We start from the raw sequence: 14,827 nt of genomic DNA, 5'->3' as shown, positions 1-14,827 counted from the left end.
TAGTTTTGGCACTTGGTAAGTGTAAGTTGTTAAGGGTTTATTATTGATTGTTTGTGATGATTTTGAAAATAAAATGATATACTTTAATAGCATGGACACCTTCATTTTTAGGGGAAACTATGACAAAATTTTCTAAAAATACAAACACTTAGAAAAATACTTTATAAACAAATATTAACAAGTGTGTTTTAACTATGGTTTTCGAAATAAACTTTGCCATAGATTTTGTTACAAAATACAAGTATTGGAGGTTGGTTTTTATAAATAAAAATGGATAAATATGTATTTAGAATATATATTTACATTAAAGACACATTGTGTGATTATTTGTATACTTGGTGTAATAGTTATATTATTTTAGGATTAATGTAATATAACTTAACAGAATACCAAGAATTTACAATCCAAAATAATACAAAAAATCACAAGGAATAAATATATAAGTTACATACCTAATATTGTGGAACCAAACATAAGAACGTAACTTACACAATATTCCGAAAAATACCGTTATAAATATGTTTTTGGTAAATATTATTTTGGATACAAGAAATGAAAATATGATTGTTGTAAATATTACAAAGTTATATCATATTTTGACAAGGAGAAATATATATATATATATATATATATATATATATATATATATATATTTTGGGAGTAAAACTATATTTTCTTTGTATATTTAGAAGATATATGATTTTTGAGAAAAATATATATTCTCTTGAAATACATTATTTTTGGGCAAAATAAGCTTAAATATATTTTCTAAGTTAGACTTAAAAATATATTATTTTGGAACTACAAATACAAGAATGCAAATATACATGTATAAGATACCCCCATCCTTGGGAAGGAAATACGAAAGTAAATACTTGAGAAGTATTATTACAAAATATTGTTTAAACAATTATTCCAAAATTAAATATAATTTAAAGTTAAAATAATTATTAGTTTAACAAGTAATTATAACCTGGAATAATATTGGGAACATAAGAAACGTAACTCAAAAACGTTAAACTCTAAGCCAAGGCACGACCCGTTCGTCTAATATCCATTAGTACATTGTAGGGAGTCGTGTTCGCTGAGGAGATTTGGGTTACGATTCTGAAGACGCAATACTGTGAGTTCATGTCCCCCTTTTCTTTAAACTGTTTTGTTTATTAACTTCGGGGGTGAAATACATGTTACAAATGGATTACATACGAATACTATTGGTATGATTAGCCTAGGAAAGAACCATAGATCATGTGAATGGGTAGGCGGATACTTGGGACCATTAATCCTCGTATAAGGACCGAGGGGCATGAGTGATAGATCTATTTGGGTGTAGCGAGCCCACACCCATGAGGACCAGGGTGGCCCATAGGGTGACTATGTCTTCCAGCTGGAAGCCCGGTACAAATTTGCTAGGTTTGAGTCTTCCTACATCGTCACACATATAAGTGGCCTTGCAAACCATTGGTGATCTTTTCCTTGTTTGCTTTCATACCGGGATTTACATACAATGTTTACAAGGTTTATACATACTTATACAAACACAGGAACTCACTCAACTTTTGTTGATGTTTTCAAATTACATGTATTTCAGGGAACTAAGTGGATCTGGCAGGTGTTGCATGTGTTCAAGCTGCGTCATAAATAAAAGATGTCATCCGTGGTCGTAGGGTTTAGGAGATGTATCTTATTCCTGGACTGGATACATGTTTCTAAACCCGGTTTTATTTAAAGTCTTTTGTTGAGTCTTCATGAACTCATTTAAACATGTTGTGGTTTGTAACTTGAATTTGGTGTCGATGTTTCAAACAAGTATGTTGTGGTATTTTCTAAACTTAATATATGGATGAACATCTTATGGTTTTATCATATAGCGTTGTTATGATTGAATGCTATGGTATTAAGGAAGTCACACCAATAACCATTCGTCCGCAAAAGTCAGGGTGTGACAAAATGAAAAGTCCAAAACTATGAAATTAAAAAGGACATTAAAGGTTCATCCTCACCAAGTTATGCAAGAACTTCAGCGAAAAAATGGCCATAATGACGAACATCATCAAGCATGTATGAATAAACATGTTAATCAACAAGACTAAATTGTTATAAATCTATATTATTACAATCCTAGATCCCAAGACAAACCAAACACTATACAAGATGGAAATGTGGTGATGCATGAAAGAGAGTATGGGTGTCAAAGGATGAAGAGAATGTCAACACATGCTTCCTATTTATAGGCTGGAACATGGGGGAGGCACAACCTCGTGCCTGATGAGGCACGACTCGTGTGAAGAGTCTTCCGAGTCCATTTTGTCTTTTCTGATTAGAGTTGTACATAAACACGACCCAAGTCAAGTTTGTGGTTCCATTGTCCTTAGATTTGCAAATCTTTCGAGGATATGCCACGTGGTCGTCCTAAGGAGGCACGACACGTGCGTGGTGGGCTATTTTATCTTGTTCTGCTATAGGGGTGACACGAGGGCGTGCTTGACCAGACACGACCCCTTGTCAGAGCTCATCTTTTGTCTTTTATGAGAAAACGAACCACTAGGGTGTGTGACTATTCTGATTTCCTGTTAAAGTCTTGTATTTCGTTGTGAACTCGCTCCTTTTGTCACTTTATGCATTTTTTACTCTGAAAGATAAAAGTAAATAAATAAACGACGTATTTTTAAAATTAATACAAAAAACGTTAAAAACACGCTTCATTTGACATATTGCCATCCCTGCTCAAGATGGGTACCGAAAACACCGGTATCAAACCGTACCGATTAAATTTCAATACCACTTCAATACCCATTTTTGGCGTTTTCTAGGACCCGTACTTTTGGTTCGGTATGATACGGTATTTAATCACTTTTTACCTTTAAATACCGTATCGTACCGATACCCATTTTTAACGATTTTGAGGAACGGTATGGTACGGTACCCTAGCTCCTAGATGTAAATTGTAACATGAAGGGGCAATTACGTCATATCACACACTTAAAAAGTCCCTTTTTCTGGCGGGAAACTCCATTTTTCCTCCCCCCTCTCTTTCTCTCTCTCTCTCTCTCTCACTCACACACACAACACACACACAAGAGACACCATCGTTCTTGAAGATATGCCTCCGAGGAAGAAGCCGACCAAACCCACCACCGCCGGCGCCAGTGGATCAAAAAAATCAAACCAAACCCAACAACAATCATCCCAAAAACCCTCCAAATTCGGCATCCAACACTTCTTCGATCGCCACACACAAAACTCACAGAAACACCAACCCCCTAAAGAACCTGCGACCAAGCAATCCTCGGACCCAGAAAAACCAAGTAGCAGTGACGGGGTTGCGGTCCGCAATGAAGCTAAATGCAGTTCCGATTTGGGGATAAACCCTAGAAATAATAATGTTGGTGGAAAAAACGGGTCTCAGAGTACTCCTACTGAGGATTTGTTACCGGTTGTTGTTAGGGAAAATGGAAGTGGGAATCAGTTGTTGGAGGTTTCGCCGGAGTTTTGCAAATCTGTTTCTCGGAAACGGATAAAGTTTTCACCTGGGATGGTATGATATTAGTAACCCACTTTTATTTTTATTAATTTATGTGTAGGTTTGAAATTCAAGATTTACATAAATGTTTTTTAGCTTGAGATTATATGTATGTGTGTGTATGTTCAATGCCTTTAATAGTGCCTGGTCTAGATTTTATTTGTATTTGATTTTGGGGTTGGGTTTGTTGATGTGAAGGAGAGATAAGGTGATTAAGAATGAGCTTATGTAAATGGGTGTTGCTATAGTTACACCACTTTCCACATGTCATACGGGGCGTATTCTTGGTTTAAATAATCGAGAAGTGCACAAAAGCGAGAAGGTTTAAAACCGAAGCGTCAAGCGCAAAAGCGCACCGCTTTTCGTACCTGAGGCGCTGTACAAAAAGATGGAAAATACATGAGGGGCGCGCCTCAGGGTCAGTTATTAGCCAAAAATCGTGTCTTTGCTGTGCTTCTTGTAAACAGTGCGTCTGGTGTAGGGCTGAGGCGATGGGGGTTGCGCCTCAGCGTGCCTCAGACGCGCGTGCTTCAGACGCGCTTTTTAAACCCATGGCATATGGTGGTTATATGTGGTGTATAACTGTTTCAGATCACCTCAAGTGACTTGTAAAACGGCCCGTATATTGTTTTTTCTTTTGTTACATGGGCCATATGACATGGAGAAAATTTTATACTGGCTATTGATACAGGGAAAATGTTATACGTGCCGTATGGTATGTAAGTGGTGTGTGGATAGTGTGTTAGTGGTGTTTGTATAGCCTGTTACTATGTAAATAGTTGACTATGTGAAGCTGTAATATTTGCTTTGTTTCCTAAAACTGTAGTATGGTTTGAGACATGGCATGTTTTCTTTGTATCAATCACACTATGGTAGTTGGTAGACCAAAGCCAAGATGATGGCGTTGATGAACAATGGGTTACGTAAGTGAGTGCTGCTATACACACACCACCCCCATATGTCATACGGGCCGTATAACTTTTGCAGTAGTGTGTGCTGTCACATTTGTCACTTTCAAAAAAGTTACAAGGCCCAATGTTGTCAAAGACGCAAGGCGCAGGCGAGGCGCATCGGCCTCGCCCGGAGCCTAGGCGCAAGGTGCAAAAAAAGCGTGGGCTTTTTTAAGAAAAGCGCACATAGAGAAAAAAATATAAAAAATATGTTATGCTTTGAAAATGAGTTTCTGAGCTTGAAGTTGGTTGAACTCGTACGTTCCCGCGCAACCTGCGGACACGAATGCAGCTCCGGAAACCCGGGCCCGCGTGAGCCAGTTTTTGCACGCACTTGGTTTCGTTTTTAGTATGGTCAATTGGTCATTTGTTCTGTTTTACCTTTTTTCCCTGTGCCTCAACCACGTTTTTTGCGCCTCAGAACTGTTTTTTCAAAAAAAGCCCGTTTTTGCGCCTAGGCTACCACCAGGCGCTCTAGGCGCGCCTCGCTGCGCCCGGGCGCCTCGCTGCGCCCGGGCGCCTAGGCGCGCACCTCGCTGCGCTTTTGACAACATAGACAAGGCCATATAGCCACAACTTGTAAAACGATGTGTATAAAACTTTCTTTTATTCTTATATTGGTCGTATGATATGAAGATAATGTTATACGGGCTGTGTGACATGTAAGTGGTGTGTGGATAGTGTGTCAGTGCTGTTCGTATAGCTTGCCCGTTCCTATGTAAACAGTTGACTATGTGCAACTGTAATACTTGCTTTGTTTTAAAATAATTGCAGTATAGTTTGAGACATGACATGTTTTTTTCGTATCAATCATATTCTGGTAGTTGATAAACCAAAGCCAGGATGATGGAGGTGATGAAGTCACATGGAGAATTTCACCAGTTAACGAGCGACTTTATGCACTGACAAAGAATATAGCGGACGGGCGAAAAGTTTTAAAAGAATGTTCACGGTTCAACATTATGAAGTTTAAACAAAGTTCTGATGACAAGGCATGTAACCTATTTTTTGGTGCTACCATTTGATTTTTCTAATTTCTAAACACAATTCTTGTCATAATGTCGATGCTCGTGATGCAGGTTTCTTCTTCTTCTTCTTCAACAGTCAAGCTTATAAAGGGGATTAATTTGGAAAGCCGTAACCTTGAGCAAGATATGCTTTCATGCGGTAGTAACGAGAAAGCAACTGATAAGAGTAATGCAAGTTTTAGGAGTCCTTTCACGACCCCACCGTCATGCCATAATAAGGTTTTTAATCTCTTCTTTGTCATGACCACACCCTGTTTTATTTGTTTATTTATTTTTAAATAATTTTGTAGTATGATTAATTTGTATGAATTAAATACAGACTTCTGATAGCATAGATACTAATGGAGAATCAAGTCATCTTGGTTCAAGGCAACACAAAAAGGTCTCTACTTATAAGCCGATGTTTTACTTAAAACCGTTGTATACAGATTGGCTATTAACACCGCCTATCGGATTCGTACAGGCATTGCTTGAACTGCTAGATCAAGTAGAAGACGTAATATGTGTTGAAGATCAAGTATCTACAGATACCAGAACCGCATCAACTTCATATGGAAGTAAACAAAGCAATGAAATACGATTAAAGTCCGACGTTGTAGAAGGATCATCAGTGGGTTCAACCAAAAATGTCACGACAGAACCGGCCAATGTCTATTTTCTTGTGTTTGAGGTATGCTTCAGAATTCATGAAGTTACTGTTTTGGGTTGATAATAATAGAAACTATTCGTGATTCACCATTCTCTACTTTAGGTATCGGAGAAGCAGTTTGTAGGTTCAAATGGTTTACAGCGTACTTCAAAGGTTTGCTTCTGAAATATTATGCGTACCGGTTTTACTCCAGCGTGTTATGAGTTTTGTTATAATACGAATATACGATACCGTGTGCAGGTTTTAAGGTTACTGGATGAGGAATGTGGAGAAGAGCGGTCTGTGTATTTGTCAGATGATTGGTATGTACATAAAATCGTCTTCTGTTTTTATTCTCTGTACCACCCTTTATGATGATCGTATATTCGTATTGAAGTTTATATATATTTATTTTCCAGGTTTTATAGTGTCATAGCACCTGGAGATACCGTACATGTTATTGGTGAATTCAATGAGGGAATATGTGAGGTGAACCGTGACAAAAATTTTCTAATCGTTCACCCGGATATATTGGTATCTGGAACCCGGGTAATTTTTTTTATTTCTACTTTAGCACAACTGGTCAATCGTAATTTTTTTTGAGTTCTGAACTATAATTTGAAATGCTGACAGGTGGCTGCTAGTTTCAGCTGTCCACGACGCACCGTTCTGGATGAGAGGTTAAAAAACAATGAACAGTCAGCTGCAGCACTAGTTGGCACTTTATTGCATCAACTATTCCAGGTCACTGGCTAAAAAATATCATTAATTATTCTTTGGTTTAGGGTTAAAAATATCTTAATCAAACATGTAACTTTTTAATTCACGTTGAAACAGGGTTGGGCCAGGTTGTCCGAAAACACTTTTTCTCGAAAGTTGTGTTTTTCAATAATTAATTGTCAAGTATGGTTACATATTGCTTTGTATCAATAATAATTAATGATTAGGAGGTTTTTTGCGTTAAAACTACACTTGGAGATACTTTTGACCTGTTTCTTTTTAAGCTATTTTTTATTCATTAGAGATAAAAGTTAACTCAAAGCGACCCATATATAAATAAATGGGTCGTAATCATTGCCATTATATTGTAAGCTGAATGAGTTCTATTTTTATTATAGGCTGGACTTCTTAGGGAAAGTCCAACCAAGGAGTTTCTTGAAGAGTATGCAAGAGTCTTGCTTCAGAAGAATTATGAGAGCCTATTTGCTTGTAAAGGTGAATAAAACTTACCTTTTTATGCATGAGAAACGTACAGAACATGAAAATAATATTTATGTTATAATTTGCTAAGTGTTTCTTATATTATTTGGATGTGTAAATACATCACTGCATGGTGCAGAAAATGGAGGAATAAATTGTCACATATATGAAATGAATATTTTTTTGTTTGTCACTGCAGTATACGAAGGTGACATTCACAAGACCATGCTCGAAGCAATCCCACGGTTATTAAAGTGGATCTTGTTCTTCCGAGATTCAAAGGTGCAGAGCCCAGTTGTATCTAAACTTTGAACGCTTCAAAGTCCAGTTGTTATCTTTGCATTCACATTAGGAACCTTTTTTCGTATACAGTTTGTACAGGCTATGCACACGTCTTTAACAATTATCAATTTGTGCAGAGCCCTTCTTCTAGTGTTGATTTTGGATCTAATGATGGAGTTAAGAAGGTGAAGGTATCCGAGGTACGCTTCCGGCTTCTCATGTGGTCTCATTTGTTTTGTGAAAACACATTGATGACAAAATTTTACTTTTTTTATTTGCTTGTTCACGTTTAAGAAATATGCTCCGATTTTCTCTTTAATTTAGGTGATTGATATTGAGGAAATGGCGTGGGCTCCAAAATACGGGTTAAAAGGAGTTATAGATGCATCTATGCATGTAAAAGTTGCTTCTAAATCTAATCAAACCACCGATTTTATAATGCCCCTAGAGTTCAAAACCGGAAAAGCAACTAATGGGCAGGTATGCCGTATGCTCATGTTCTTCACCTTATTTATTAAATTTTTCACACTAATTCGGTTAGATCACTTCTAATCTGTGAAAATGCAGGCAGCCATTGAACACAGTGCCCAAGTGATGTTGTATACTCTCCTTATGTCCGAAAGGTGTTATATATATTCACCATATATATTATATCCATGAGCTTTGTATTTGTTCTTCTTGTTTACTTCTTTTCCTCTTTTTTTTCTTTTTTTTTTTTTTTTTAGGTACAAAAAGAATATAGATTATGGTCTACTATATTATCTTCATACAGATCAGACCCAGGTAAAACTTTACGCAAAAAGCTTCGCTTCTCAGTGTACCCAAGACTATTTCTTAATTTTTGTTTACTTCTTTAAAGGGAATTGCTGTTCGGAGATCTGATTTGGTCGGGCTAATTATGCGACGTAATGAACTTGCTAGTGATCTTCTGAAGGCATCGATGACTCAGCAACTTCCACCAATGTTGCAGGTTTTTAGTTATACATTATCCTATCGATCCGTAGATACTTATTTAGGCGGCAATTTCGACTTATTTACTTATGAACGCTAAAATAAAATTACCATAAAAGGAAACGGGTCGAAAGTCGCCCAAAGTGTATTTACAGTGCACAAAACCTTTACATCAGTTTATTTATAAAATGAGATTATGATTGAAATAATATATTATTTGTATTGGTACAAAATAATTATAATATTTTGGAAAATAGCATCTGAAATTATTTAATATTTTATGATGCATTACTTTTTGAGTTAATAGATGGTTTAATTGTTTCAGGTCCCAAACACATGCAAAAATTGTAGGCATCTTAACGCTTGTACAGTCTACCATAAGGTAACATTTTTGTTTTATGGAAGCAAATTGCCAACATAAAACCTTGCAAACTTTATTGCTTTTTAATAATGACGGTTTTGTTATATTCTGAAGGCACATAGCGGAAGTATTGAGGGCAGCGGATTAGGTGACGTTTACAGCTCACTTGTGAACCATTTAACAACTGGTCATTGTAACTTTCTTAAGAAATGGGAAAGGTTGATTGATTTAGAAGCAAATGAATTGGAGGTATAAATAGTTATATACGAACTACACTCATAAGTCATAACTAACTTCATATTTATCTTTTTCACTTAAACTTTTTTTTTCCGTCCTTTTATGTTTTTATTTAATTCCAGGTTGTGAGGAAAGAAATGTGGGGCCGGCGTAGTATGAACGGTTCACATTCAAGTACTTGTCTATCCTCCATTGTTCTTGACACTTCAGATCAAGTTCCAGATAAGAACTTCATTCAAGGCAATCGGTTTGTTTATCGCTTTATGCGTCAAGATTTAAATCCTTCATCTTCAGGAAAAGACTTGGAATGCTCACTTAAAACCGGAGACTACGTGGTACTTTTGATATTTATAGAATTTGATATTTGTTGTTACTTTTTTACATCAAGTTCCCAACTTATTAGTCTCATGTTTACTTATTCTTACTTTCTTAGATCTTGAGCACCGATCCTGGCCGTCTAGTGGTCGGAAGAGGTGTAATAATGGACATGACCCGCATCAATGTCACGGTATGACCATTTACTTATTCTACCTTTACAAAGTATTTTCTATTCATTGTCATGAAAACTTTAATTTAACGTGTTTTGTACAGATTTCGTTTTCAAAGCGTTTAAGGCTTCCAGGGAGCAGTCCTTCTAAAATCATTCATGATCTTTGTCAAGAGGTTTGGAGGATCGATAAAGACGAATTTACAGCATCATTTGCAATGATGAGGTATTTAGAGGATCTCATTATTGTTTTGATTTACGGAGTGTCCATGTTATATTGTGGATCATGCATTCCGTAACTTATCTTCTTTTGTCTGTGTTAAGGTTCAATCTCATTCAAATGTTTCTACAAGATGATAGGAGTTCCCACCTTCGAAGCATGATCGTTGATCTTAATGTGAGTGTCCACTTACCATGCAAATTTTTTCACTTGGGTGGCTAAATGGGCGGGTTGTGTAATGGGTTACAACGGGTTTTTTTTTATTATTATTATTTTGTCCATTTTTTTTTATATTCAAGCAGTGTCAAAGAGGATTAGAGAACTATTATATTTCAATAATAATCTGAAATTTAGAACAAAATGATTTACGGGGTTTTACGCATTAAATTACATTTTGCACGACTTTTAACCCTTTTTCTAGTAAGCTATATTTTTACCTATATGACCCGTTAGAGACTTGGAGATAAAAACATAACCCGAATCAGGCCATTCTCATGTACATTTTCCTGTAGGCTCCTAGATATGACGGTAGCTGTATATTCAGTCAAGATCCTGCCGTATCCTACATTTGGTCAGAGAAAACGTTAAACGACGATCAACGCAAAACAATACTTAAGGTTAGCTTAGTAATATCCTTTCCCAATTCACTACAAGAGCTAATTCTGGTTGTCATATATAACTTTTTTACTTTACTTACGGAGCTAATTTTCAGATACTTACGGCTAAGGATTATACACTTATTCTCGGAATGCCTGGTACCGGAAAGACTTCGACCATGGTCCATGCGGTCAAGGCATTCTTAATGAGAGGCGCTTCCATCTTGCTAACATCCTACACAAACTCCGCCGTTGATAATTTGCTCATCAAATTAAAATCTCAGGTACTTTCCCACTTTAATACACTAGAATATAGAAAATTGGATTTAAATAATCCCAACTATTACCTATTGGCCAACAACAGTCTCAACTCTCAACTAACGAAATATATTTTGCGACAGTCCCAACTTATAACCAATTTTCTCTCAACGAGCTTTTTTTTTAACTGAGGTCTAAGTAATCGTCTAACCCAGTTAGTTTTTGCTGACATGAACAGCCACATAAGCAGTCCACGCCATCAAAACTTTGCCATATAAGCAGTCCATGTAATCAAAAGTTTGACTTTTCGCCACATTACCAGTCCACGTCATCAAAACTTTGGCTTTTTTGCCACATAAGCAGTCCACGCCGCAAAAAACTAACGGGGTTAGACCTCAGCTAGAAAAAGCTCGTTGGGAGAAAATAGGATAAAAGTTGGGACCGTCACAAAACATTTCTGTAATTGGTACTGTTGCCGGCCAGTAGGAAAGGGTTCAGATTATTTAAATCCAATTTTCCCTACAATATTAAAGTGAGGCTACTATGTGTTTTGTATGCACTGAACTGACGTGTTAACTACTTCAGGGCATTGATTTTATACGTATTGGTAGAGATGAAGCCGTGCATGAGGAAATTCGCAGCCATTGTATTAATGGTTGGATTTTTTTACTTTATGATTTTTACAAAACAGCCTGCCTCCTATTATCAGTTTATTTTTACATATTTAATAATATTTAAACTCTTCACAGGGGCTGATATGCAAAGCACCAAAGATATTAAGACGAGACTAGACCAAACGAAAGTTGTTGCAGTGACATGCTTAGGGGTGTCCAGCCCTTTGCTTTCTGACAAGAAATTTGATGTATGCATTATGGATGAGGCTGGACAGATCACACTTCCCGTATGTAATTCTGACATTTATAGATCTAACCGCCGCTTTTCTAAAGATTTGTTCTAGAAGTATCTGAAGTTGGGATTTTCTTTGTAGGTCTCGTTGGGACCTTTGATGTTCGCATCAATGTTTGTACTCGTGGGTGATCATTATCAACTGCCTCCACTTGTACAGGTACTTTATATTTGTGTTTTTAAATTTTTATTTTATTTTTTTTGTAATTTTTTGACCATGCATCAAAACTAACGTATTATATACTCTGGTATCGTAGAGTACGGAAGCTAGGGAAAGCGGAATGGGTGTGAGCCTCTTTTGCAGACTTTCAGAAGCACATCCGCAGGCGATTTCAGCTTTGCAAAGCCAGGTGTATATTAATTACATTCTATACCCAATATATTTTATTCTTTGGTTATTTGATAAATATGTTAGAAATTTCATGTTGTGAATTGCAGTACCGTATGTGCGCGCCCATTATGGAGCTATCCAATGCATTGATATACGGTAATAGATTACGTTGCGGTTCTCCTGATGTAGCAAATGCAAAACTTGTGTATACAAGTTCGACCTCTATGTCATTATGGCTAAAGAAGGTAATTCTAGCACTATTTCAATATATGTGTGTGTGTGTGTCACTATTATATATATATTGTTGATGAAGAACGATGAATAGTAACTTTATTTTGTTAATAATATATACGTTTTTATTATTCTTTATTTAATATAATAGTTTATTATTACATTTACTTTTAATAGCGTATTTTTATTTTTTTTCCTTTTTTAAAATCATATATTTCATTTACCATTTTTTATAATTCTTTTTTCTATTTATAGATATGTATTAATTTATCAATTATTTTGATACTTCTTTAATAATTTACGCTTATAACTTTTTTCTAAAAACTTAACTACGTAGTTGTGCTTGATTTTTTACCTGACATTCCGTTATAAGTTTTGTTAAAAATGAAGCTGTACTCAAAATAAAGTATTTATTTGGTGTCATAGCGATACGATGATAAACTAAACCGCTCTAATGGTTTGGCTTTCTAAACAACATGCTTTATTTTTAAAACACGCTTGTTTTACATTATCATTTGCTCGGTTTCGCCGCAACACGCGACGTCAAAAGAAACTAGTTATGTTTATTTGTTAAATCTTTATCTTCAGCTATTTTGTAATTTTATTTAATGTCGTTTTCACCATCAATCGTCAGGTTTTGGATCCACTTAGACAAGTAATATTCATTAATACAGGTTTGTTTATTCTCCTATTATTCTATAGGTGTTACGTCTTACATGTGCTTACAAATATTACTATGTTCACAGATCTTTTGCCTGGTTTAGAGGTTAAAGATTGCAAGACGGTAAATAACCCACTTGAAGCGTACATAGTCACAGAGGTATGCAGTGCCTTTTAAATACTCCATTCACCACATGAGATTGCTACTTAATGTGCTCTTCTTTTGCCTGCAGCTTGATCTGATTTTTTTTAATGATGTTTGCAGATAACCGATAAATTGACTTGTCAAGGCATTCGGGGAGAAGATATCGGTGTCATAACGCCTTACAATTCTCAAGCCAATCTCATTAAACAATATGTTTCAAGCTCAGTGGAGATACACACCATTGACAAATACCAGGTAATGCTGAAACCTTTGTACACAAAGCTATGTACATTTCCAGTTGCATGGGGTACATGTGATGATAGTAAATGTGTCGGGTTGGTGGGTTCAATACACGACCCGTTCATCAACTCTAACATGACCCGTTTAACCCATGTATCTAAACAACTTAAACAGGTTGATATGATATGTTGTAATCAAGCTAAACGGGTTGAAGGGTTGTAATATATGGGTTAAATGGTTGTTTAACATTGTGATGGGTCCACAGTTGTCAACAGCGGCTATAGCGACCACTATAGCGCACTATGTAGCGAGGCGATCAAGTGGCGCTATCTGGGTCATAGCGACCAATAGCGTGAATAGCGACAGTTAGGTTTTTTTTGATGTAAATAGCAATTAGATATAGCTATAAAATAGCTGGAATTATAGGTTTTTGTTAAATATACATGTAAAATAGCATATATACCAAGGTATTTTGATATAATTTACATATAAAAAATTTCAAAATTCTTTTTCTAGTGTATCGCTATTTGTCGCTATTCACTATGTAGCATATAGGTCCCTTGTCGCTATTCGCTATTAACGACTATGGATGGGTTGACATGTTTGATTAAATGGGTTAAACAGATGCGTTTTTACAAAAGATAAAAGAAAAGAAATAAGAACAGATGATGAACAATGTTAGCGAATTCTCATGATGTGTTTTACAACTATGTAGGGAAGAGACAAAGATTGCATATTGGTATCCTTTGTAAGGTCAAGCGATAATCCAAAGAACTGCAAATCTTCACTGCTTGGGGACTGGCACAGGATCAATGTGGCCCTCACCCGTGCCAAGGTTCGTGTTTATATTATTATAATGATAGTAATAAACTAATAATAATAGGAAATATAAAAATAATAGTTATAACACTGAAAGAGTCGAATGAACCCCGCCTCCCCCGGGGCAGGGTGTCACTTGGACTTCCATTCTGATTGTGTGTTTTTTAATAAAAATACTAAGATTTTTTTGTATGTTTTGTTTGTTTTTTGGTTGCAGAAAAAGCTGATAATGGTTGGGTCACAGAGAACATTGTCATTTGTTCCAATATTGAAACTTTTAATTGAGAAAGTAGAAGAAGGATGTTCCATATTGAATGTAAATAAAGAAGACATTGATATTAACAGTCAACACAAAGGAGAGCTCAAGAGATGCTCTCAGTTGAGGTCACTCTAGATTTTTGTATCCTGTATTCCACAACTCAAATTGGTTGATATGAAATAAGTTAATTCATGTCACATTTTTTGGTTCAGTTGTGGCAATCAAGTCTTCAATAATATATAGTTTCTGATCATTTGTAAATTTTCTAAAATAAATGTTCAAATGAAATTAGAGGTGATCATTTTAGGATAGAGTAAATTACGTTTTTGGCCCCTGTGGTTATATCACTTTTACTATATTAGCCCAAAATAAGAATTTTTAACATATCTGCCTCCATGGTCTCTGTAACTAACCATTTTGGCCCATAAGTCTAACCATTTTGGCCCCTATGGTCTTTATAACTAACCATTTTAGCCCCCCATGATATCTAGACTTAGGGGCCAAAATGGTTAGTT

General features: G+C 35.9%; 1 protein-coding gene across 1 annotated transcript; it reads left to right on the top strand.

Moving 5' to 3' along the window:
• The first annotated feature begins 3,026 nt into the window (after positions 1-3,026).
• LOC110873029 (DNA replication ATP-dependent helicase/nuclease JHS1) lies at positions 3,027-14,523 on the top strand. The gene is made up of 34 exons (XM_022121944.2): positions 3,027-3,538; positions 5,298-5,465; positions 5,553-5,720; positions 5,821-5,883; positions 5,965-6,171; positions 6,253-6,303; positions 6,391-6,452; positions 6,549-6,678; positions 6,763-6,873; positions 7,248-7,344; positions 7,529-7,611; positions 7,749-7,811; positions 7,936-8,091; positions 8,179-8,234; positions 8,337-8,394; positions 8,471-8,581; positions 8,888-8,944; positions 9,038-9,172; positions 9,283-9,495; positions 9,594-9,668; positions 9,752-9,873; positions 9,972-10,044; positions 10,380-10,484; positions 10,580-10,747; positions 11,307-11,376; positions 11,471-11,622; positions 11,710-11,787; positions 11,885-11,977; positions 12,066-12,203; positions 12,824-12,863; positions 12,936-13,009; positions 13,115-13,249; positions 13,950-14,069; positions 14,271-14,523. Exons 1-34 carry the CDS (start codon positions 3,104-3,106, stop codon positions 14,445-14,447), a joined length of 4,044 nt encoding a protein of 1,347 aa, XP_021977636.1. The 5' UTR covers positions 3,027-3,103; the 3' UTR covers positions 14,448-14,523.
• Positions 14,524-14,827: the final 304 nt, after the last annotated feature.

The sequence above is a fragment of the Helianthus annuus genome, chromosome 17, assembly GCF_002127325.2.
Source record: "Helianthus annuus cultivar XRQ/B chromosome 17, HanXRQr2.0-SUNRISE, whole genome shotgun sequence".
Taxonomy (NCBI): domain Eukaryota; kingdom Viridiplantae; phylum Streptophyta; class Magnoliopsida; order Asterales; family Asteraceae; genus Helianthus; species Helianthus annuus.
This window is presented reverse-complemented; position numbering and strand designations above follow the sequence as displayed.